Genomic DNA, 27,294 nt, shown 5'->3' on the forward strand with positions numbered 1-27,294 from the left:
CCAACATTTCTGTTTTTAGGTATTAGGTAAAAAGTTTTAATTAATTAAATATTTATAAATAATTTAATATAATTCAATTTAATATATTTACGTTTACAAATAAAAAAATTCGTTAATTATAAAAAATTATAAACAAATAAAAATAATCAATATTTACTCATAATTAATATCTATAAAAAATTTTTTACCTTATAAAATATTCTTAATTTAAATAAATACATATCAATATAGTTTATCATACCTACATAAAGCTTTTTATTTTCTTTTAGTTCATTCAAACGTACTTAACCAATAAAAACTTTAAACCAACTAATTTATTTATCAAAAGCTTCTTCTTTCTTAATTTTTTTTTTTATAAATTTTCTTATCCATTATATAATATGTAATCAATTTCAAAAAATTAAATATTGTCCTCACAAAACAAGACCCCTAAGTGAAAAAGACAATGTTTTAGGTACAGAAAAAGAGAAGCAAACACATTCATCGTATGTATGGGATATAAGGATGGTAATGGCTCGAGATAGATTTTATTCATTTCGAATTTGATTTATTTTTTAATTTTTTATATTTAAATTTGAATTAATTTGATATTGTATAAAATTATATTCAATCCGATTTAATATTAAATTAATAAAATATTATTTTTAAAATATAAAATATTATTTTTAATATAAATATAAAATTAAATAAATATAAAAAATATATAAATATAAAATTAAATAATATATATATATATACACCAATTGAATCATATTGAATTTATCTAAAATTTAACTTTAATCCAATTTCGATTTTATTATACTATTATCTATTGATTTAATTCAAAACTAATTTCTAAAACAAATTATTGTTAAAAATTCAAATCAAAATTTGTCGAAAATAAATTTAGTTGTCATCCCTACGTTTGTATACAAAGTCAAATCCTGTTTTTAGAATTTCATAAATTTCCAAATTTTAACGAAACATTTTTCACGACAAATCCACCGTCCTGTTCTCCACGGTGATTTAATATACTTTGAATAGTCGGTGGAAATGCCTTTTCATCTTTTCCTTCACCACGTCATTTTGATATTTTTTTTGTTAGAAACGTGCTGATCTAAATAGTGAGCATATCAATGGAAATTTTTTCATTAATTATTTTCTTCTAGAAAATCATGTAAACAGTTCCGTTTGAAATATAGGTCAATTTGATTCGAATGAATCTTATTAAAATTAATATTTAAATTTAATTAATAATAATTAATAAACCTTTTCATTTTTTAAAATTTTATAAAGTTTTTTTAACTTAAATAAATACCTGTTCATATGATTTATTATACTTGTCTTCACCACTTCATTTTAAAAAATATTTTTTGTTGGAAACGTGTGATCCAAATAATGGGCATTTTAATGGAAATTTTTTTCATTAATTATTTTTTTTTTGTAAAAAAAATTTAAAATAGATAAATTATTTAATCTTTTAAATTAAGATAATATCTAATAATTTAATATAAATAATTATAAATTATGTATTTAAAATAACTCCAATAAATAATTAATAATAAAATTTGAAACCAATATACTATAATTATTTTATTCTTAAAAATCATGTAAACTGGTCGGTTTGACATCTGGGTCGATTTGATTTATTGTTCTGTCAAGGCCTACAAAATACTATAATTAATTATCTAGGTTTAGACTAACAATCTTATCTTTTTACATTCTTCATTTCAAATTGTTTGGATTATATTACTTTCATGAAATTAAAAAATATATATATCTGATTTTAATGTATTTAACATTAAAATTAAAAATTTATTATTTTTAATATAAAAAAGTAAAAAAATAATCATAAAAAATAATTTTAAAATATAAAAAAGTAAAAATTTTAGATGTTAAAAATAGATATAATTTTGAGACATTTAAAAACAGTTAGAATTTTTTTTTCAATAAAATGGTTTTATTGATAATGCCAATTGCCAAATCAAAAAACATTTAATCGACAAATGGAATAAATCAAGTCTTCATGGGTCCAAATTAACAAGATTAAAATGATTTAGATTTCGTTTTTATCTTATTTTTATTATAATTATCAATTCTCCCCAACAGACTTTTCAAAAAATTGGTTCGGGACAAGCTATTTTATTATATTTTTATTATATATATTATTATTTATAAAAAAATTAATATATTTTATTTTAAAAAATTATATTTTTATTAAAAAATCTATATTTTTATGATAATTTTGTTTTTAAAATTTTAATTTTAATAATATGAGTAGTAAATATATACATTATAATATTTTAAAAAACTTAAATCTATGATGTATAGATTAGGATTATTAATTTGGTCCATGAATTAATTGATTATTACTCATCAAATAAATTAAGCTTATTAATCATCAAACAAATTATAAAAAATATTTGTTAATCCTCGTAACATCTTGCTTCAAATTAATATTTCAGATCATTCATTTGTGTAAAATTTTTCTTAATCATTTAACTAAAAACCTGTTTGTGGAAAAAAAATTAATAATTCCTGTGTTATAAAGATAATTTAGTCAATAGAGCAATATGTCTTCCCAAAAAACGTCACAAACTTGAATTTAAACTAACCATTATAAAATTATTAACAAAATAAATCCTGACATAAATAAAAACAATGAACATATTATATTTAAAATATATATTATATATTTAATTGATTTATTCGACACAGAATAATATCATTTTGTTAGAATTAAAAATGCATACAAATTTATTGTATATAAAAAAATTATAAAAATAAAAAATTTTGCCATCTAAACAACTGAAATTTTTAAATGACTCTAAATATATTTTTAATTTAAAAAATCAAGATAATAATTAATAGCTAAAAAAAATAAAGATAATAATTAAAAAGAAAACGGTTCATTTTACTCTGTGAGAACCCCTTTACATCTTTTCTTCACCACGTCAGTTTGATTTTTTCTTTTTTTGTTGTTGTCGTTGATCGATTCCAATGGTTCATTAATTATTCTCTTCTAGAAAATCACGTAAACAGTTCGATGTGGCAGCTGGGTCTATTTGATTTGTTCAGCCAATGCCTACAAAATAATATAATTAATCATCCAGATTTAGACTAATAGTTTTATCCATTTACTGTCTCCGGTCTAAATTATTTAAATGAAATTGGCTTTATTTAAGAAAATTTTTTTATTTTAATATATTTAATATTAGAATTAAAATTTTTATAAAATTAAAATTTCGTAGTTTTTAATGTGAAAAAAAAAATCCTAAGAAATAATTTTAAAATATAAAAAATAATAATTTTAAAATATCTCAAATAAAATGAGACAGTAAAATTTTTTTAATAAAAGGGTTTTATTGAAAATGCCAATTGCCAAATCAAAAAACATTTAATTGATAAAAAAAAAATCAAGTCTTCATAGGTCCAAATTAACAAGATTAAAACGATTTAGATTTCATTTTTATTATACTTTTTTATAATTTTAATAATAAATGATAAATTATATTTAAAAATATAATAACAAATGATAAATTTAAACTATTTGAAGAGAAATCAAATCTAAAATGCTGAAATAATTCAATAAATAACGAAATTAATTTAATTTGGTTCATTATCGATGATACAATAAGTCAAAAACCAAAATATAAGGTATAATTAACTACAAGGAATTAGTTCGTAAAGGAGAAAAAAATTTTATTAATTTGATATAATTTTTGTGAAAATTATTTTAAAATTAAAATTTTAAATACATCAAATTTATATAAAAAATACACTTTTTAAAATTGTTTTAAAAAATAAACTCAAATAAAACCTAACTCTATGTATTGTGAAATTAAAAAAAATAGTTGGACGAATATAATAATGAACCGACACTCGTAGTATTAATTATCACAATTATTTATAATCTATATTCATTTTCGATTCACATATAGATATTTGTTTTGTTTCATTTTCTTTAATTTTAAGATAAATATATTATTTAATTTTTTAAATCAAAATAAAATATATTATATTTAATAATATTAAAAAAATAATTATAAATAATATATTTAATATGATTTCAAACAAATAATTATTAATTAAATTTAAATATAAAATCTTTATATCAAGAATGATAATTTTTTATCTATTGAATCAATTATTTTTTAATTTTTGTTTTTTTGTTGTATTTTTTTCTTATTGAATTGGCGGTCGAAACACGTAGAAAAGAGACTTTTGACGGTCCAAATCTGACTTCTTCCTCGGCCCGCCATCGAAAATGGTCTGTCCACATCTACCAAAATCAACAGCGACCATTCCGTTTATTTTACTCCATCTTTCAATTTTTGACTTTTCAATGCTCATAAGTCACGGATGATCATTAAACCTTTTTCCTTATATTATTCTCTGTCTCAATTTCCTATTCCAAAATTACGTCTGTTTGTGTCATGATTTTCTTCTTTGAATAATATTGGAAGAAACGTCAGCAAGTAATCCAATAACTACATATAAACAATTTATAATTCTGATCACATCTATGTGAATCATAGATATGAGAGCCAATAGTTGTGCAATTTGTTCGATAAAATATTAAATTTTTAAATTTTTTATAAAAAATTTAAAAAATGAAAAAATTTATTAATCTAATTATTAAGTTATAAAATAAAAAATATTATAAATTTTAATAGTTAGATTAATAAATTTTTTTATTCTCATCTTTTTTCATCTACTAAGCAGTTACTTAATTTTATAAATTCAAATTCTGAAAATCTCAAGTACGAAAAAAATTATAAATTTGAGATTTTCGTGGAATATTAAAGCTAAATGAAGATGATAAATCTACATATTTTTCATCAAAAAATGGAGGTTTTGTTGGTGCAGGCAATTCCATATCTTTATGTGATGGCATTTGCAGTACTTTTGTCATGCTAGACCAAGTTGAATTTCTGTCTTTATTTCTTCTTCAACATCTTCAGAACCCAAGCTTTCACCTATAATTTTTTATTTTGTGTTTTATTAGAAGTGCTTCCATGCCTGATAAAGGAAATATACCAGGAAACAGATGAATAAATTTGTAAGCAAATTTGTGGGATTTTTACATCAGTCACCAATGTTTCGAAATAATTATCTGATTCTATTTTTGTGTTGTTCACTCCACTGATTGTTTCAAGCACCACAACCCCAAAGCTATGAACATCTACTTTTCTCTTTCCCTTGGTAATGTATTTCGGAGCCATGTTATCCACTACGAAGGCAATAAATCACGCAGAAAATTTTAATTAGTTGTGCTAAATACTGTTTTGATATCTAATTTATGATAGAATCAAAGAGAATACAAACACTAGTTATGTTGGTCCAACTCTCCAAATATATGAAAAACTCGAAAAAAAAATGAATATATCCGTGTTGGATACATACTTGACACACACCGTTAAGTTTGAGTAACATGTGATATTGGAGATGGAACACAAAGAAAGCTAATATAACACTGAATTTTCAAGCATTTTTTAGTTCTTCAAGCCAAAGAGATCATTACTAGACATTTTTTTTTTTGTGCAACACAAAAAAGGGAAGGGAAGACGACAGCCATTTGCTAAGTAGCCTAAACTGAATCTAAATCAAATGTGTTGGTGCAACTCTGGAATCATTAGATGAAAGGCTAATTCTTAGAAGAGAACAGACTTGAAAGACAACCTTAATTCTCTTTAGAAATCTTGTCTGAGCAGGAAATTCAAGAGATTATTCAACTATCAAGACAGTCACTAGAAAAGAAGACATGAATGGTACTTAATACCGCAGTTTCTAACTAGAACATGAAAGTGTTAAAGGCCTGAAATGTCACAAAGAAGCGTATGAGATTATGGAACAATGGAGTAGTACTTACAATGAGCTGGCGACAGAATTGTTAAAGGGAATTCCTGTTACACTTTCCATAACATAACCTTGACAGGCCAAAATCAGCAATATTTGGTCTGAATTTCGGTCTAATAAGATGTTACTTGCCTTGATGTCCTGATGAATGATGTAGGTATTCCAAGCCTTGAGCTGTTCCTATGATTATTCTATGCCTTTTCCCCCAATCTAGCTCTTTCTTCTTCTCCGGATCTTTCTTCCAGGGCCTCCAAAACAGTTTTGCACACGAAAGGGGATAAGTTGGATTTTTTTCATTTTATAAAGTCATAGTTTACACCTTAAATACTTCACCATATCATCCAGAACCAAGCTTCTGAGCTTCATTAGAGTGATCAATTGCTCTCTCTAAAATAGAAAACTTGAACTGCAAGAATTGCATGGTCTGGTCCATTGCAGCCATGTCCAGCTCTTTTCCTGTGTTATAACGTACAATACCAAATATAAGAAACCAATCTCTAACAGAAGAAAAGAGAGAGAGAGAGAGAGAGAGAGAGAGAGAGAGAGAGAAGAAAGGGAAGAAAACCGGCACAGTTCTTTTCAGCTTTTAACATCATCTTTCAGTTTGCTTCAAGAATTCATCTGTCTATCAGCCGTTTTTCCCAAACACAAAGAACTGCAATTGCCAATGTGCATATGAGGATGTTATAACATCTACAATGGAGAAATGAATTATATGATTAATCAGGGTTAATTTTGAGCATATTTATGAAATTATAATGGTCTAGAAGGCCTATTTGAACCAGTTGTTTAGATCTTTGAAAATATTTGGTTGATTCTATGTTTAGGTATGAACGTAGGCTAATTGATGACATGGTGGCATGTGTATAAAAAGTACAAGGGGGATATGTTTGGCCACGCAAAATTTAAGATGGAGATGCCCAAAATGATCTACTTGCTCAAGGTACTGTTTAAGGCTTATTCTTCTGCATTGCCTACATGTTTGCATGGACAAGAGGTCTCTGCATCCAAGTAAAGTGGTTCACCATCTTCCATTTGGAATTTTATTTGATCAGTAGTTATTCCAAATGAACTCGTTCACATCTTTCTTCCTTCCCCGTAAGCCTTTTGCAGGCGATTTGCCAAAGTTGTACCCAATTTGTGTTATGATCCTGTTCGGGTCATAATAGTTTGAATCAGATCGGATTCGATTTAATTTTTTAAGATAATATAAATATTATAAATTTTTAAAATCTAATCCAAATTTGAACTGATCTTTTTTTAAAAAAATTTGATTTTAATCGAATTCTAATGATTTGGTTCATCAATTTTTAAGATTTATTTTTTTATATTATTTTAATAAAATTTTAAATAGATTTATATAGAAAATAATTATTTTTATTTTATAAAAATCTAAAATATATATATAAATTAATAAAAATATATAATTTGGGTTTTTTTTTTTGTTTTTCATATCCTAATCTGAATTCAATCTGAATTTAATAGATATATTTAATATTCAAATTTAATTCAAATCAAATAAAAAAAAAGATTCAAATTGAATTGAACATTATAAATTTTAATTGATTTTTAATTTTTAAATTTTTTCTCACCTCTATCTTCAACTAACCTTTTTTATTTTATTTGAAAAAAAAAATTTTTTTGTAAGAAAAAATTAAAAGTAAATAGGTTGCTCAGTCTTTCATGTTAGAGTAAGATATGTTATTCTTAACAGTTTAAGATAGATAGTTGCGGATCGTGCATTCGAGATGATCTTAACAAATAACTATCGACATGACTCGAATTTAAAATTTTTTATTAAAAAAGATAAATCTTAATTGAGTAAACCATTTATTAGTATTTGCGAAAAGAATTCGAACCTTGCTTTTGAGCCGAAAATCATTTACTCTTTACTCGTCTTTTGCCATCGGTGGTTTGCATATAAATCCGGCGAGGCTACCATCTGGATTGTGGAGTGGTGAAAGTTGAACTAGCTGGCCCATGATGGCCCAACCATTTGATTAAACCCATAATAAATTCGACCATGCCTTTCATCTTTCGTCAGCATATTGGTGTCCATTTCATGGACCCAATAAAATAAATTCACCTGGCTTTAGAAATTTAGGATTCTATTTAGTCGAAGTTTTTGTTATTTACTTTTTCTTTAAATAAATAGTAAATGCATTGACTAATGTTTATTTAACAGACAATTGGTTGGACATTTCATCTGATTTCAATATTTGACCACCGACTTAAGCCCATCAACCCACCTAAGCAATGACGCTACAAATGCTAAAACTTGAACAAATCATCAGTAAGATTTTTTCTAAAAGTTTTTATTTTACTCTAATTTATTCCAAACTCCGTCCAATTCCATTCGTTACAAAAACTTATCTTAACAAAAAAGAAGATTACATCTCGAATTTGGGCAAATTTTTGGTGCCTAAACATCTTTATGTGGCTAAGCTAAATGCTTAGGAAGATTTCAACAAAGTTTAAAGGTTGCTTTCAACAAAATTTAAAAGGTTTTGTAGTAGGTTTGCCTTTATGTTAAAACTTGGGAGGTGAAGAAAAAAAGATTTTGAATCTTTTTATTAATAAAGGTGAGATATTTAGAGAGGTGGATATAAATTTTAATTTAATTGAATCATATAATTATATTTAAAATTTAACATCAAATAATTATGGGGGAGGAGATCTTTTTTATTACTTAAAAAATGGTGAAATTTTTATTACTTTATTTAAAGATAAGTAATAAACTTTTATCTAAATATAAAAAAATTTATGGATGATATTTAATAATTTGAAATTTAATAAAAATTAATTAACAAGGTAAAAAAATTGAACAAAATCATTCATAAATTTAGATGCACATTATTTATTTATAGATAAAGTCGTGAAATTTAAGTAATGAATAGTACCGTTTACTATAAATATAGTATTTTTGGATTACGATTTTTTTATATAAAAAATTTAGAGAAAACAAAATTTATTTTTTTAATGTATATTTCAAATACTCTATTTATTTTTATGTGTATTTTAGTCATTTGGTTAATTTTTGTCAATTTTTTTTAATTTTCTAGTCATTTTAAATTTTAAATTTTCTTTTTATTCATTTTTATAAAAAAATAAAAAATCAACTAAATGGAATAATATAAAAATAATATTTGTTTATTAAATTTTTAATTAAAAAATCGGAAGATTCGAACTTAATCGAAGAGAAACATATATTAGACATTGAACTAAATACTGTTTTGATTTTTAAAATACTAATTGACATTTTCTCAGAAGGTAAGCCTAATCTTTTCTTCTTATCTTTGTGTTTCAAGAATCTTTGAAAACCAGAACCCGATTAATGTCCCACCAATAGGAATCAAGTCAACGGCCTAGATCATTTCCAAAATCATCTCCATCACTTCCCGCGATTCCCTTTCCCACCTAATCCCTCCTCTTCAAATACCACGACGCAATTTCTTCTAACGAAAAAACAAAATTTTTGGGCTGTGAAAAAAAAGGAAAGAGAGAAATGGCTTTGCCGAAGTCTAAGGAGATCGTTTCTGCGAATCCCGTCGTCGTTTTCAGGTATAGTATACGTATACGTACGTTACTAATCTTTCGTATACAGATTTGTATTTTTATACGTAATCCTTTGATGCAGCAAGACACACTGTCCGTTCTGTGTTAAGGTGAAGCAGTTGCTTCAACAACTTGGAGCCTCTTTCAAGGCCATTGAGCTCGACAATGAAAGTTAGTTTTTTTTTTTCGCATTCTCTTTTAATTTTTTCTCATTTTGAGGGGAAAAAAAAAGAATATTTTCATTCCGGTACAAATTTGTAATTCCAGGCTTGAAATTTAATTTAAATGCTTAAATTTTCTTTAGTGTTGATTTGATTGCATTCTGTTTGGTATTTTGATATTAATCTCTTCTTCAAAATTAATCAGTGTTTTCAAGGCTTTGTTTGGGATGGATTATAGGGAAACTTATGTGGGAAACTTAACGATTAGATTTATTTTCATATTAAAAATTTATCAAATTGATTTTAAGGATCAAGTTGATTAAACAAGGCTGCCATTAGTAATTGGTTTCTTGAGCTTTACAAGAAATCGGGTTTTTGGAAACTTATGTGGGAAGTAATGTTGAGTTTGAGGAGCAGTTTGAAGGGTAGTAAGGAAATTTGTAGAACAGTTATCAAATTCCATGGCCCCATTGTGTTTAACAAATGGGTTTTGACTTTTGAGTCTGGCTTTGGAAGGTGCTATGATTCTGTAAGGCATGGTTGGTTTTATTTGGGTTTCTATGGTTCCAATGTTTTGGAAACTGATTTTGGAAGATGCAATTATATGATTTGGTGTATTTGATAATAGGATGCAAGTTTGTTACCTTTAATATAGGCTGTTAACGAATGCCTGTAAAAGTGATTGAATGTCTTTTGGTTGTGTTGTGAATGTGTGAGTACATTATCTTGATTCTAAGAATTGTATACCCTAGCTCAATCTATTAAACAAAACCATAATACGTTAAAATAGTTTGCTTCTTATGGGATTGGAGCTGTAGATGCTTCCTTCGTAAATTTCTACCTCTATACGATTTGAGGATCCGATTTTTAACTCTGTTCTGTTGGACGTTAACATCTTTCTCTTCAGAAGAAATAGGGAGAATATATCCACATTAGTTAGGGATCAATGACGTATGGCTTTGATCTTTGCATTTTCAAGGTGACGGAGTTGAAATTCAAGCAGCTCTGGCCCAGTGGACTGGTCAGCGGACTGTGCCAAATGTTTTCATTGGCGGGAAACACATTGGAGGCTGTGACGGTATGCCCTTTTAAACTCTCGTGCTACCATCTTTCATTTATGTAGGATCGATATTCTTAATACCAGCTGCTCCTTTACTAATTACCGAGTTCTTATATCTTGCAGCTACAACAGCTATGCACAAGGATGGAAAGCTGATTCCTCTGCTAACCGAAGCTGGAGCTGTTGCTAATTCTTCTGCTTAGAAAAGAGTTATGCTTCCTGTTGTCTAGTCTAATACTAGTAAATAAATACCGACCATGGTTTATGTTGATTCTGTCCTTTCAGCTAAATGCTAAATCCTTAATATATCGTAATAATATTGGATTTGAGATATGGTTTCTTCTTTTGAGTTTTTACCAAATTTATGGAAATTTAGAGTTTCAGCATGGATGAAACTTGGCTGAAGTGTTTTTCTGAATCAAATATCAGAGAACAAAAACTAAAATTTAAAAAAAGGAACTGAGTTTGGATGACAATAGATAGTAAATAAATAAATAAATATTTGTCATTATGAAATCTGTTTATGTCATATTTAGATAATTATAAACGGATAATTAATGAATTTAATTTAGAGATTTATTATCTGTGACAAATTTGAAAAAGATATGAATGATATCTTCTAAATATTTAATATCTAAATCTATTTAAATTTTAAGAAATTATAATGGATGTTTGAATTCATATATATTATCGAGTTATTTGTTTATATATATAAAATATATAAAATTTTATATTTGAGGAAGATTTTAAACTTTAGCAAATAACCTTTATTTGTTATTGAGATTGAATTTGAATTTTAAATTAAATATTTATTTATTTTATATTTTGATAAAATTTAAATAAATGAATATTTTAACAAGATTTGAATATTTAAATGAATAGTATTTATTTAATGAATTTGGATTTGGAAAATATTATTAAATTTAAACGAATATTTAAATGAATTTGATATTATGAATATTACACCTGGGTTGTTACTAGAATCTTTCGGTACAAACTTTGAAGGCCGTAATGATAGGTAAATACATCTACTTACAATTGGTTGAATCTGTAAAGCAAAGCCAAAGCCCCAAAATTTCTCCATCCAGCTTTTGACAAATGCAAATCTGACTATGCCTTATCACTTACAATCTATATCAGGGTCTAAAATCAGAAAGAAACCAGTAAATTATACGCATATTTTGCACTATAGAGGCTGCAGCAGACGTCTCTCGAGTTCCTTATTGCTTTTCATGATCTTTTTGCTCAGTGAATCAGCCCCGATGCTTTCTTCTTCTGCTTCTGAAAGTAGCCATCCTTGGTGTGGAACTATCTGTATAAGAGAAAAAGCCTCTCACTTAAGTTTAAACCAAAGAAAAAAAGAACGAAAAGAAAGAAAACTTTCATGCTTTAGGAATAATATGTACCAAAAACAAATCATATATTCAAATTTGGAGATTGAGCCTGATGGGTAAATGGTGATGGAGCCTCTATCCAATGAATAAACCCACCACAAAACTAGACCAAGGTCCAAATCCAGATGGGCCTAATGCTAGATGTTGATGGACCCTCTATCATAGTCGAGACGATATATGAAAGCTCATGAAAGAAGATTTACTTTAATCCGTGCTTTGGAGAAGGATGCTTGGTTATTGTCTATAAGAGGCAAGACACTATGAAGGCTGTTAAAGTGTGTGAGAGTTCAGTTCTTCAAAATCGTTTTGGTGTGTTTAAACATTCATATTGGATTGGAAAGCCATTTGGTTCCGAAGTGTTTAGCTACAAGGGTGGATTTGTTTACCTATTGTCTCCAATGTTGGAGTCAGATTCTGTATGTAGCCGCTATTAGCTTCACAATTATGCATTCTCTTTCTCCTGAAGGTTCTGAAGGTCCATACATTTCCATCAACAGTCACAGCCCTCCGTTTTGACTGTGGGACATTGATGATACTTGTAATATGGGCATCTAATCTCTACCATCGACCAAAGCGTACTCTTTCACAGGTACTTTGGAATTTTAATCATATATTTTGTTTCCATTCTGCAATAAGTATTTTTTACAAAGCAGTTTTCAGTTTGCAGCAATCATTCCATTGGCTGTGGTCTTGGGAAAGTTAATGCCTCATTCACTCACACAACTAAAGCAATGGAACACTTCTTCAGTCTTATTCTCAGTTCTATTTTTTGTAGATACGAGTTTATGTACTTATTGATATAAATACTGCTTGAAATTAGTCCAAGAAGATGCTTCTGCTGAATGCTTGACCTTTCAATTCTGTTCTGCCCTCTAGCATAAGCTTTCGCAGAAGCGAGGAGATCGACTTGTCAAGCAAAGCTTATTTGCCAAAAATGTAAGAACAGAAAAGTTAATCTATAAAAATACTTAAACAGCAATCTAGGCTAGGGGTAGCTAAAGAATCCAAAACCTGCTCTTAATTTGTCTTTGGTTAAAGTATTTAATTTAAGCTAACTCAGCTCCCATTATTTTGTACTTCATAGGTCTTTTTCCTCCTATGGACTAATTCTACTGGTGATAATATTTAGAATAATTTGCTTGTGACAGGATGGACAAATAGTCAGCCATTCCGGAAATTTCTCTGATTAATGTTCTTTCATCAAGACCTAAGTTGACCGACTGGACAAAGTTATAGGCACATTTGCGAATCATATCATATTTTAGAATTAAGTGCTTTTTTATCTTGTAGTCCTTTGACTCATTTTTCACAATTTTATGTTTACAGTGGCCTGCTTTCTGGATAGTGTCCTCCCTCATTCCAATTGTAGGTAGGGTGGCATTAGCATCATTCACAGAGAAATCTTTTAATCGGTAAGAAACATTATCTGAATCAACTTATTTGAAAGAACTGGAAAATACATGTTTCTACATCTTCGATTATGTTCTATTTAAAAAACAAATATCCTTCTTGAACTTGGTTGATATTGTTTCTTAAACTTGACTATGGTCTTGGTGTTCTGAAACAGGATTGGTTTCTGTATCGCAATGGCTTCCAATGTGACTAACCGATGAGTAATGTGCTTACTAAAAAGTTCATGGTTAGAAAGGAGATTAAAAGCACATAACTCAGGTATAAATGTACAATGTTTTTACATTTCAAATGTCCCTGAATCAATCAGCATTGTTTATGACGAAGCTATGATATTTCTCCCCCTGATTTTTCAGAGTGATTTTAATTTTATCCGATTGACTGTCTCTGAATCTATATTTATATCATTGTTTAATTGGGCTTTAATCCTGAAATTTTTAAACAGGACACTTTGGACAACATCAATCTCTTCTCTATAATAACCATTATTTCGATTATCCTATTGGTTCATGCTGCCATTTTATTGGAAGGTGTCAAGTCCACTTCTTCATATCTACAATCTGCTGTAAGTAGCTAACATATCTAGAAAGCAAATGTTGATGTTGGATTAAAGCAATTAGAGCTTGTTATGTCATAAACATGATGCTGTTTTCTTTTCTATTTAATTAAGGTAACCCAAGATTTGAATATTAAAGAGCTATGCATAAGATCTATTGTGGCTGGATTCTGCTTCCACAGTTATCAACAGGTAATCCTATTCTATGATACTCGGACTTGATGGTGAATCTTCGGATCTGGCTGTATGTCCAACATAAGTATGTTTATTTTTTTCTATGTTTTTTTCATATATTTGGAGTGTTGGACCTCGTATCCATGTCTATCGGATATATGTCCAACACGTTTGTTTCAAGAAAAATGAAGAGTCAGAGCAAATGTAGAACCTGTTTGTGTCGTAATTTGATTCTGTATCCTAAAATTATGGAGTTCCTTAGTTTTCAGAGTTTTTACAGCAGTAGGGAGTGCCTTATTTCTGGTCCTCTAATCAATGTCAAAAAGCTACGTTTTTGGTTTGGCAGGTTTCTTACTTGAACTGCAGACGTACTTGTTTCACCCATTAACTCCCTTGATAAATTGTTCGTACCTATTGTTAAAACATGGGAAATTCTTTCTTGATCATTAGCTTTTACATACACTAATCAAATGAACATAAAATTTCTCTTGTTATTCTATTTATATATAACTGTGATGGTTTCGACCACACGTACTGCCGTGCCTCTTGTTGGAGTCTTCTTGTATTTGAAAGCAAAGTGAATGAAGCCAAAGCCGAAGGTTGAATGATCAATTGTATCAAATTGTGATGATGACTTCAACACTGTAGAATGTTCCCTATTGCCTACTTCTCTTGCTTCAAATTTTCAAAGAGAAAATTCTCAAATGTTTGGACTGTTTTTGTTACACTTGATCATGACTAACAACTGGTATGTCAAGCGAAACACAATGATATCAAAGAAAGAGCTAAATTCCAGTTTTGTTGGACTGTTATGATTGGTGGGTCTTAGTCAGGTACGTCCATCATGTGTCTTTGTATAGAAAAATGAACAAAAATAAATCCTGCTATTGAGGATGAGGGTTGAAATAAGAAAATAGACTTATTTGTTGCTAGTAAAATGATAACTGAAGGTGTTATTGCTCATGAATATTCAATTAAAATTATCAAGGATGTTAAATTTAAAATTTTTCATCCCTATCTAAATATTTATTTTAAATTCATTTATAACAATGCTTGTAAGTTTGAATATAGTTTGAAATTAAAAAAGAAAATAAAAGAGAAAGTTAAATCTAGTAGGAAAAACTTTCAAATAGAATTTGTTTGGCTGCTGAAATATGAACATCATACACTAAGCATTTCATTCATGTTTAATGTATAAGATGATAGATAAAATAATAATCATTTTATATTATGTTTGATTTATATTTAAATTATAAGAAAAATTAATTATCCTCTTGGTATAGAATAATTCAATCATCTTAAAATGAAGATGATTATTTTTTAATCTATAGAATTGAATTACATGTCCTATTATATTGTTAAAAATTATATCAATCATTTAAATATATAAACTTTGAAGAAGGATAATTTTGATCTATAAAAAAATTATCTTATCATAATTTTTGCACACATCAAACATAAAATATGATGATATTATTTAATTTAATCTTATTCATAATATCATTTTATCTTATCATAATCTTATATACCAAACACATACTTCATTGATATGATTGGAAGTTGCCCGGCTTAATTTTGAATTATTGACATTTGCTATCATTATGTACTTCATTTCATTTGTATAATAAGATTTATGATATAATAAGAAATTGAGAGAAAAAAATTTAGCATTACTTTGAATAACGTCAGCAATATGGACAATATGCAACAATTTTTATGTGATCATTTCGATCGACAAGGTATTGTAATGTCATGAAAAAATGTTTCATATTCGTTGTGCTGCTCAAAATCTTGTTCAAAAGGGTTTATTAGTAATTAAAGAAGCTGTTGAAAAAGTGAGAAAGTGTAAAATATGTGGAAGGTTTTGAAGTAAGAAATAATTCAGTCAAATTTGAATTATTCAAGGGGATTGTTGTTGGATGTGATAATTAAGTGGAACTTGGCATAGTTAATGTCAAAGAAAATTGTTTATTTTCGTGATGCTTTTAAGAAGTTGAATTTTTTTAGATGGTTGGTGATAGTATATTTGTTTATTTGTTTAGAAGTGGAACTTGGCATTTTTTTTAAATGCTTTTAAAAATTTTAGCATTACTTTTGAATAACGCCAGCAATATGGATAGTTTGCAACATTTTTTATGTGATCATTTTGATTGACAAGGTATTGTAATGTCATGAAAAAAAAATTTTGTGCAGCTGCTCCAAATCTTGTTCAAAAGGATTTATTTGTAATTAATGAAGCTTTTGAAAAAATGAGAAAAAATATGTGGAAGGTTTCGAAGTATAAAAGATCAAATTTCGTGAATGTTTAATTCAATCAAATTTGAATGATTCAAGAGGTAATTGTTGTTGGATTTTCAACCAAATTTTTAAGAAGTTGAATTTTTTTGGATGGTTGGTGATAGTATACTTGTTTATTTGTTTATTTCGTTACATATATATTTTTTTATTGGTTCTACTTGAAAGAAAATAAAAGTGTCATGCCTTAAACTTGAAAATTTAGAATGTAACAATACCGCATACTCACAGGACGAATCTCACAAACATGCAAGATAACAAATATCAAATTAAATTAAAATCTTCAATAATTTCTAAAATAATACTTTTATTATAAGAAATCTAACATATACTGACACTCAAAAAATCATTTATAAAATAAAAAAAAATGTCAATATAGCACAATAAATCCTATACTGAAGGTCAAAATATGTATTCTAATAAATATTTACTATTAATATATCATTTATCAGTATAGACCTATACTGACAGTTTTTAAGGTGTCGGAATAGCTCGCAAATATATACCTATGATTCAAAACCATCAGTAAATGTATATTTGTTGGTATAGCAACTATTATATGTTTCACTATTATACTTTTTATTGATGGTTAACACTTGTTAATATATACTTATATGTTTTAATTTTTTTTGCCTATACCTATGGTTAACGCCCGTTAATATAAACTTATAAATTTTTTTACATATATTGATGCTTAAAGCTCGTCAGTATAGACTTATATATTTTAATTTTTCTTACCTATACCGATAGTTAATGCCTGTCAGTATAAACTTGTAATTTTTTTTATTTGTACCAATGCTTAGTATCCGTTAGTATAGACTTGTATTTTTAAAATTTTTTACCTATACCAATAGTTAGAGACTGTCAGTATAAAATTGTATGCTTTAATTTTCTTACCTATACCGACTGTTAGAGATTGTCAATATAGATTTATATGTTTTAATTTTTTTATTATATTTTATTGACAATTGATGACTGTTAGTATCGCCTGAAATATTCAACGATCAAGTGCATTAGCATAAATGTTAAGACGTCGGTAAATTTTTTAAAAAATTATATTTTTAATTATTAATATTAATTTATTTATAATTATAATATGATATGTTTTCATATAAACAAAAAAAAAAAACACAATAAAGTAAAATATATTTAATAATATTAAAACTACAAGTAAATTATTTATAATCCACAAATTTAGTATAAGTGAAAAACTAAGGTCATTGTACAAAGTTTGATAAAACAAACTTCGATAAAACAAATATAAATAAAGAGTTACACTACTTTACCCTAAAAAACATAATCATAAGTTTGCACCACCGGACATCTAAATACCTTTTGATCACCTTAAAACTTCAATAGAACTTTGAACAAGATAATCTTAAAAAATCTATAAACGAACAAACAATTGCAAAACCACCTTAATAAGAAAAAACATACATGCACCTATTACAAACCCTTTTCAAAACTAAAATATTTTAATTCATACAAAATATTACAAGTCTTGAAAAAGTTAACAAGTGTAGTCACATCATGTAACTAACAAGCTCAATGAACCTAACTCACTGACAATATTCAATATACTAATCAAGCATCACAAAATATAACAGCCTTATTTCAACAAAATGTATAACATCCAAAATAAAACCAAATCCCCCTACAAACATAATGCTCAGAGTAAATAAATAATTTCCTAAAATAAATGATCCCATCATAAATTTCTACAAAGAAGCATCTACATAGCATAAAAAAATTCAATTAGAATTTTTAGAAATTATCTTATATATAGAAGGTAAGAAGGTAATCATCAATTCATATACCAATAGTAATAATTTTATAAACATCTTATTCATTCATATATAGAAAAGGTAATCATCCATTTATATACCAACAAAAATAATTTTATAAACATCCTATCCAGTAGTATAATGTATGAATGAACAAGAAATAACCTATTTTGCATGTGTAATGTCCTTATTCTTTTAGTTTAATTTTGAATAATAACTTAATGAAATCAACTTAAGATTATTTTAGTCAACAGAACTATCATTAAACAAATATTTTCACTATAGCATTCAAGTTTACAACTATAAAACATGCTTACATCATAAGGAATCTTTTTTAAAGAAAAAAAAAAAGGCAAGAAAGCCTTCTAAAGGGAAAAAGAGCAGGCTTTAAATCATAGTGTAATTTAACGATTATGGCAAAGACAATGGGTAATGTTTCAAGAACACAATTACATGATTCAAAACTTAGATTCAAAATTGATTTTGACATTCTATCTAAGAAACAAGTATTAAGCAAAGCATTTTAACATATATATATATATCACGTAATGACAAGTTTACCATTTTCATTTTGATTAGGTTGATGACTTGAATTTGAAGAATGATAGTTTTCATGTGTGATTTTTAGAGCATTACTAGCATATGAACCTAAAAATAATTCAAAAAAAAATTTAATAAGATTCAAGATTCATGAGCAATTTACATATATATAAACTATAGATGTTATATATACCTCTCTATTCACTATGTGAGTAATAGTATTCAAGATATCTGTATTCTTATTAGGAAATTATATTTTAAGTACCGATAAGACAGTACTTAAAGTTTATTTCAAGTCTTTAATTTCAGCTTTCAATTCTTGTACCTCTTTTTTATGTTGAACCAATTCAAAATATGAAAGACCATATTGTTTAGATGAAGTAGATACTGTATCCATGCAACGAACATGCTTTTTTCTTTTCGATCCTTTAACTTTTGAATAAACATCATCTTTCCATAAATAAACTTAATTATTAATAAGTAATTTATTTTACACATACAATCAATTAAAGTTATCTAAATATCAAAGTTATTTGTTTTATAAGTCCACCTTTATGTCCTAATAGAAAAAATAACCATAAAAGCAAATGGATTTCAAAGAAAAGTTATAATAATAACAACAACAACAACAATAACAATAATAATAATAATAATAATAATAATAATAATAATAATAATAATAATAATAATAATAATAATAATAAAGTAAAAAACTGGGATGAAAGGAAAGTATAGCACCATACATCTAAATGACGAAAAATAGTTAATGTAATAATAATAATAAATATTCACAATTGAATGTATCATCCATTACCAATAAAAATTCTAAAAAAAAGCAAATGTTGAACTCAAAATACTATGTGAATGTAGACTTAAAAAACCAATTTCATAATAATCAATAGCAAATTTAAAAACAAATAGCATTTAAAACTTAAAGGATCGATCATATTATGTCATTAACTTAAAATTTTAAATTAAAACAATAGCATTTAATTTAAGCACTAACTTAAAAATTTAAATTAAAACAATAACATTTAATTTAAGCACTAAATAAAATTTGACTATGTAAGCATAATGTCACATTTTCATTAAAAATAATATGTCAGATGTACCTTTATAATTAAACTTATATATTTTCAGGAGAAGCACAACCAATGAAATATGTAATGTGACTAAAGGTTGTTTTGCATATTGCACAAACTCTAGAATATTGTACACAAAAAAAAAAAAAAAGAATCTCATTATGCTGCCAAATGCTAGCACCATATATTTAATTGAAAAAGCCAACTACCAAAAATTATCCAACCACCATATATACAATATTTGATTACAAATGCCACCACCATGCAAACAATTATATATTTTTATTATATATATTTAATTGAAAAAGCCAAACAATGAACAATTATATATAATATAAATAATATATAAACAATAAACAATTATATATAATCTAAACAATTATACAAATCTTATAATGTGCCAAATGCTTGTATTATATATTTAATTAAAAAAGGCACCATATATATAGTATTTGATTACAAATACCGACACCATATAAACAATTATATATTTTTATTATATATATTTAATTGAAAAAGCCAAACAATAAGCAATTATATATAATCTAAACAATATATAAACAATAAACAATTATATATGATCTAAATAGTATGTAAACAATTATATATAATCTAAACAATGATATAAACCCTATTATGCTGCCAAATGCTTTATTATATATATTTAATTGAAAAAGCCACCATATATATAGTATTTGATTACAAATGCCACCACATTAAATCACATTTTTATTATAAACAATTAATTAACTTACTTACAAATGTTGATATATATTTGTCAATAAATAATAGATTCTACATTCAATCAAAATTGCATATTTTTCTTTCTCACTTGACTCTTTAAGAAACCATCAACAAAAACATAAAAACATTATCCCTGGTGATAGAATGAGAATCAAAGATACTATCATAGAACTACATGTAACTAAGGCAATGTTGCTTTGGACAGGGGTTTGTAAATGGAAAAAAAAAAAGACAAACTTGTTACCATCACAAGATCAATTTCGGTTGAATAAGCAAGAAAGAGGCAAAGGATAGAAGGAAAGTAGCTCAAAACAAAAACAAGAAAGCTACAGATGTGAAATAGGGTTACCAATGTAAGGTTGTTTGGGTTTAGATTTTAGGGAAATAGGGAATATTTGAAATAACTCACAATTGCAAAAGGATAAAATCTAGGTAGATTATAAAAATTGTGTAGAAATGAGGGATTTTTGCAAGGAAAACAAAATTTTAAAGCTTGAAAATTTAAACGAGGATTTTAGCTACAAAGTTAAAAAAATCAAAGGCGAGGGAGAGTGAGATGAGATAAGTTTTAGGCGAGGTAAGGACTGAAAGGCAAGGTAAGGACGGTGGGAACAAAATTTTCACTACTTTTGTTTTAACAAGTTTATATATTTTTTAAAGGTTTTCATGCCCTAGTTGTGGGAGCATAAGGACCAATCTTTTTCAGGTTTTTTTTTTTAGCATTAATTGGATTGGTTTTGCATAGAGCTCTTACATATTTATCATTCTTTCAAAGAGAATATTTTATATAAAAATATTATTTTATAAAAAAAATTTTACAAATAATATAGAAAAATATTTATACCCAAGACGTGGAGGCGTTTGGTTCGCGAAATCGTAGATTCTGAAAAAAAATGTGATCCCCGAAAAAATACGATACCCGGTGTTTTCTTTCATTTTTAGGGCATCTAGTGGTTAGATTCACTCGTTTGGTTAAAAAAATTCACATATATTAAATCTTGAATAATTAGTATAATTTCCTTGGCATATATGATGGTAACTTAAATAATTCAATTTTTAAGTAATGTGGATTATTCAAGACATTTTTGGTCAAAAAATGTCTTGAATAATCTTTAGAAAATCTTGGCATATAGTTATTTAAGTATTTGTGGTAAAAAACGCCTTCAATAATCCTTAAAAAATTTTTATAGGAGATTATTTAAGGTATTTTTTTTTGTAAAAAATGCCTTTAATAATCCTTTATTTTTTTTATGGAGAGATTATTAAAGGTGTTTTAACCTAGAAAATGCCTTTAATAATTCTTTACAAAAAATTGAATAGAGTTATTAAAGGCGTTTTAAATAAAAAATACCTTAAATAGTCTCTCTTTAAATTTTTATGAGGGAATTATTCAAGGCATTTTTGGCCAAAAATATCTTGAATAATCTCCCTTTAAAATTTTATGAGGAGATTATTCAAGGTATTTTTGATCAAAAACGCCTTTAATAATCTTATCCCATTTTCATGGGGATTATTCAAGGTATTTTTGGTCAAAAACGTATTGAATAATCCTTTTTAATTTTTATAAGGTAATTATTCAAGGTGTTTTTACGAAAAAAATGCCTTGAATAATTCCTTACAAAAAATTGAATGGAGTTATTAAATGCGTTTTTCGTCAAAAACGCTTTAAATAATCCTCTTAAATTTTTATAATTGAATTATTAAAGGCATTTTTGACAAAAAAAATACCTTAAATAATCTCTTATAATGTTTTAGATTAGATTATTGAAGGTGTTTTTAGCTAAAAACACCTTCAATAATCCCTTCTCATTTTTTTTGGTGAGAAAACGCATTGAATAATCTCTTAAAAAAAATTGAATTGGGTTAGTCAATGCGTTTATAGCAAAAAATATCTTGAATAATCCCTTTCAATTTTAATTAGAGGATTATTGAAAGCATTTTTAGCTAGAAAATACCTTGAATAATTTCTTATAAAATATTGAATGGAGTTATTGAAGGTATTTATCATTAAAAATGCCTTGAATAAGTAGTGGATTATTCAAGGTATTTTTAACCAAAAACGTCTTCAATAATCCATAAATTATTTATTTAGATGGGATAATTCAAGATATTTTTTGTCAAAAATACATTCAATAATTTCAACATTTTTTTTATTATTCAAGACGTTTTTGCCTAGAAAACGCCTTAAATATTCCCTTACAAAAAATTAAATGCATTTTTTTTTTTTGTAAAATATCTTGTGAACATTTTTAAAATTCATTCCCTTTTTTTTTTTTTAACTTTCAAATCCCAAACTACTAATATTGTGAACAATAAATGTTATTTTATAAAAAAAACTTTTACAAATAACATAGAAAAATATTTATATGAATATAAATACAACTATGTAGATTATTTATAATTTGACTTTCGATCTAGAATGATTTTAAAATTTTATGAAATCATATTAAAACTGAAATATTAATTGAAACTAAATTAATATAATATTTAATTTAAAAATTTTTTAGTCTAATATTTAGTTATAAATTTATTAATTAATATAATGCTTACAAATTTTATTTAAAACTTATTATCATTTAAAATTAATTAGGTTACAAATTTTATTTATTAATAATTATAGTTTTCATCAAATTATAATTTTTGAAAATTTTTATTAGAGTGAAATATTATGAATTAATATTTTTAAAAAAAATTATGAATAAATATTTTTTTGACCTTACACTAATGGTAATTATAACAATTAGTATATTACATATTTATACTGATGGATATTTATATACCATCAAAAAAAAGTTTACCTATACCGACGGTTATACAAAATGTTAGTATAGGCATTGTCTATATTGATAGTAACAAAAATTTGTTAGTATAAATACTTTTTACTTACATATTTGACCGTCAGTATAGATAAGTGTCAGTATATAGCATATTTATACTGACGGATAATTATATATTGTCAAAAAAAGTTTATCCATACCAACGATTATATAAAGTATTGGTAAAGGTATCATGTATTCAGACGGTATTAAAAAATCATTAGTATAAATCTTTTACTAATGTAATTTGATTGTCAGTATAACCAATTATTAGTATATGAAAATTTTCTTATAGTGTTTATAGAATCTCAGGTCTATAAAATTATACTCTTTGCAAATTAGTCGAATATACTAAAATTTTTACTAACAAATCTTTTAGAATCGATAATAAAATACTCACTTCGAAAACAATACAAACTAAAAACAAATACTAATCTTGATAATCCAAGTAGTTATCAAGATTAAGTCTCCAAAAACACAAATACCAAAATCTAAAAAGTAAAGAAAAATAAAGGAATAAGTACGATGACTCAACAAGTAACAGACATCCTCTCAGTTGAATTAAGCATGTCACAAAATATTTAGGCTAAAATATTAACTAAATGATTTAGAAATATTTTGGGTAATATTGTATTCACAAATATATTCTCAAAACCAAATTTTTAGATCACAAAAAAGAATCAAATATCACAAAATTATAAATTTATTTAGTTTCTTATAATATACTACAATCACATTTAACCATTGTGGCATAAGTCAAAATAAAAAATTTTCCTCTAGTGCAATGGGAAAGAAATATATCAGAAACAATAAGATCATTGCATGAACAATCATAATTAACTTGTTAATGCAATGGGACAAAACAAAAATCACAGTAACTCTTTTAGTGTAATGGGATAAAAGTATATAACCGATGGCACGATAAACAAAAATCACTACTCTTAACAAGTGGTACGATTTGAAACCGATATCGATATCACAAAATACATGTCGACATGGCCAACAATTAATCTCTATTGACAGGGTTAGAACATAGTCATACTAGGAAACAAAAGCCAAAATATATTTTTAGATTACACAACATATACAAATTCAATATTTATAAATTTTCTCAAAACATAATCCATAGAAAGTAAAATTTCGTAATCATTCCAAAGCAAAATTTCATATTTCGATAAACGATGGATATATAAATATATTATTAGGAAATCATATTTGGAAATCAAAATAATATCAAATCATATTCCAAACTTATAACAAAGAAATCATATATATATTTTGCATGCTCAACTCAATTTACAAAACAAATAGACAAAATAATATATATTATATATTTTGACTATAAATATACTGAGGCTGATTTTTAGGGACATAAAAATCGAAGGGATATCAAGTTACTTACTTGATATATTAAACTAAAACTCAAGCAGCTAATCACTCAATTCTCTTAATATCTTAATAATTTAAGAAATATTCAAAAATCAAAATTTAACCCAAAAACATAAATTTAACAAGGTAAACCTTTCGCAAGTTATCCATAGCAAATTGGGTTCTGTGGTAACTTTTTCAATAATTTGAAATTATTTGAAAATATTTTCTTTTAGTTTATAAAACAAATTTTCTTTTAATATAGCAAAATGCCTAGAATTGAGTATAAATATGAAATTAATGATTAAAACATAAAAATCAGTAGCAGTATAAATTTTTACAAATATTTAATTTTTAACATTTAATAATAATAATTTTTTATGAATTTGAATATAATTTAATAGCCTTTTAACAATACTAATAATATAAAATTAACACAATAAAAATATATTAAAATAAGTAAAAATTCATTAAAAATAATATAACTAAAATTCAAGCAATTTATAACTAAATACATCAAATATTGGCTAAAAATAATTTTTAAAATAATTAAAAACAAGAATTTTTAAATTATGAAAATTTCATATTCTGTGATCATTTGTCACATTTTGAGCCATAAAAGCTCAAACATCTTACACTTCTTAATGACAAAAGGAAGCAAGAATTTAAAGTAGAGAAGTAATGCTACAACCTAGAATTTTGTTTTGACAAAAATAATTTTCAAAAGCTTAAGTTTTGAAGGCTAAAACTTGACAAATTATCACAACAGCCCAGATTTTCTAGGTTTTAGATTCATGAAGCCTACTTTGAGGTTTCGATTCTCTTAGCGTATATATCATCTGAACAAGCAAATTATACCACTAGAAATTTCATATTTTGTACTATCAAAAGCACCTAAAGTTCAATTAAATTAGCCACCGGAGTAAGGAGTTTTGACAGTTTAAAGTTGAATGTCTGTAATTATTATAAACCAAAAAATCATAAAATTGAAACATTAAATTATCCTAAATTACTCAACTAAATGAAGTGTCGCACTTATAATTACAAAGATCTTGAAGAAAGTACCCACAATTTCACTGGATTGTCATTGGAATATTTTGAAATTTAAAAGATATAAAAATATAAGTGGAGGTTTATAAAAAATTGCATAAAAACATGAAAATTCCAAAAGTTATAAGCAAAATCTTACCTTAATTGGTGATTTCTATTATTTATTTGCCCTATCTCTTTTTTTCTTTTTCTTCTTGAGCATTTCTTAAAGTTTTTTCCTTTTTTTTTTTGTTACAGAAAATTATTGGCAAAAACTGTCCATAAGTTTTCTTTTTATTTTCTTCTCCTTTAGTTTTTTTTTTTTTTTACCAATGACATTTATAGGCTGGATCACTTATTAGGTTATAATAACTGGGGCTTGGATATTACAAAAAGAAAAAACACATAAGGCTTGAAAAAATTAAAAAGAAAAATGAAATAATAATAATAATAATAATAATAATAATAATAATAATCTTACACGATAATGCTAAGACAAATAATGCCTTATATTTCAAATCCCAGTTTTCAATCACTCAACTCTTCTATTTTAAACGATATGAACAAATAAGAAAAATAAATTATAGGAACACAGTGAATGTCAAAGTAACCCAATATTTCTAGTGGGAGCCACGGAGAATTTTAGAGAGAGAATAGGATGAAGGCAAATAAAAATTAAGGCTTAATTTATATTTGATATATTACTAGTGTATAAATTTTATATATTATAGTAAATTAGATTATAATATTTTATTACTGAGTAAATATTAACACTTAAAATAAATATATATAAATTAAAATATTTTTAAAACTTACTTATTATCGAAATATTATCATATGATTTATCTCATTAATAAATTATCATTATATATTTATTGATAATATATAGGTTTTATACACTAATAATGTATTAAATATAAATCCTATAATTAACCTTAAAAGAACACAAAAACTGAAGTGGTTAAAGTTTAAACCAACAGCAACAAAATATTACAATGACAACGTAGATTAAATGAAGAACATTTATTAACCTTAACGTAGTATAAAATGTAAAATACGTGGAAGGTTCTGAAATAAGAACAAAGTAACAGAAATTGTAAAATATGTAGAAGGTTTTGAAATAAGAAAGGACAAGTTTTGTGAATATATAATTCAATCAAATTTGAATCATTCAAGGAGATTGTTGTTTTTTTTTTTTTTTGGCCAATTCAAAACTTCATATTCATTAAAACTAATCCAACACACTTATGAACTCATCTATTACAACTCACAGATAGCTACTGAGATCTGTAACCGAACCTCCCTGCATATCTTTATACTTTTACAGCTCAACTATGGAGGGGCAGGTAATCCATCTTTATCAAGTATGAACACCAAAGAAGAAGGGGGTGTTGGGCTAAAAGCCTCCAATCCAATCACACCAGCGGAAGCGAAATCAAACAATAAATCAAACACACAAGAGACAACAATTTAACGTGGTTCGGTCCA

The 27,294-nt window shown here is 26.0% G+C and overlaps 1 protein-coding gene and 1 long non-coding RNA gene across 7 annotated transcripts; both read left to right on the forward strand.

Annotated features, from left to right (window-relative positions):
• The first annotated feature begins 9,196 nt into the window (after positions 1 to 9,196).
• Positions 9,197 to 10,945, forward strand: LOC111300520 (glutaredoxin-like). Its single transcript, XM_022896149.2, has 4 exons — positions 9,197 to 9,399; positions 9,476 to 9,564; positions 10,534 to 10,632; positions 10,738 to 10,945. Exons 1-4 carry the CDS (start codon positions 9,344 to 9,346, stop codon positions 10,815 to 10,817), a joined length of 324 nt encoding a protein of 107 aa, XP_022751884.1. The 5' UTR covers positions 9,197 to 9,343; the 3' UTR covers positions 10,818 to 10,945.
• Positions 10,946 to 11,572: 627 nt separating this feature from the next.
• LOC111300940 (uncharacterized) lies at positions 11,573 to 14,169 on the forward strand. 6 transcript variants are annotated; one of them, XR_016329864.1, is made up of 7 exons: positions 11,573 to 12,424; positions 12,506 to 12,597; positions 12,784 to 12,944; positions 13,157 to 13,420; positions 13,576 to 13,679; positions 13,864 to 13,983; positions 14,089 to 14,169. It is a non-coding gene; the product is annotated as an uncharacterized LOC111300940 (long non-coding RNA). The 6 variants fall into 6 exon arrangements; XR_016329860.1 differs by having other exon boundaries at positions 11,579 to 12,424; positions 12,885 to 12,944; XR_016329863.1 differs by having other exon boundaries at positions 11,583 to 12,597; positions 12,885 to 12,944; positions 13,157 to 13,244; positions 13,335 to 13,420.
• The last annotated feature ends 13,125 nt before the right edge of the window (positions 14,170 to 27,294 follow it).

Source organism: Durio zibethinus, chromosome 18 (genome assembly GCF_047325235.1).
Source record: "Durio zibethinus cultivar Kanyao isolate XHJ-2024 chromosome 18, ASM4732523v1, whole genome shotgun sequence".
Lineage (NCBI taxonomy): Eukaryota > Viridiplantae > Streptophyta > Magnoliopsida > Malvales > Malvaceae > Durio > Durio zibethinus.

Coding starts and splice junctions, on each gene's coding strand:
- LOC111300520 (XM_022896149.2), top strand. CDS start 9,344: ATGGCTTTGCCGAAGTCTAAGGAGATCGTTTCTGCGAATCCCGTCGTC. Junction 9,565..10,533: donor CATTGAGCTCGACAATGAAA/GTTAGTTTTTTT, acceptor TGCATTTTCAAG/GTGACGGAGTTGAAATTCAA. Junction 10,633..10,737: donor ACACATTGGAGGCTGTGACG/GTATGCCCTTTT, acceptor TATATCTTGCAG/CTACAACAGCTATGCACAAG.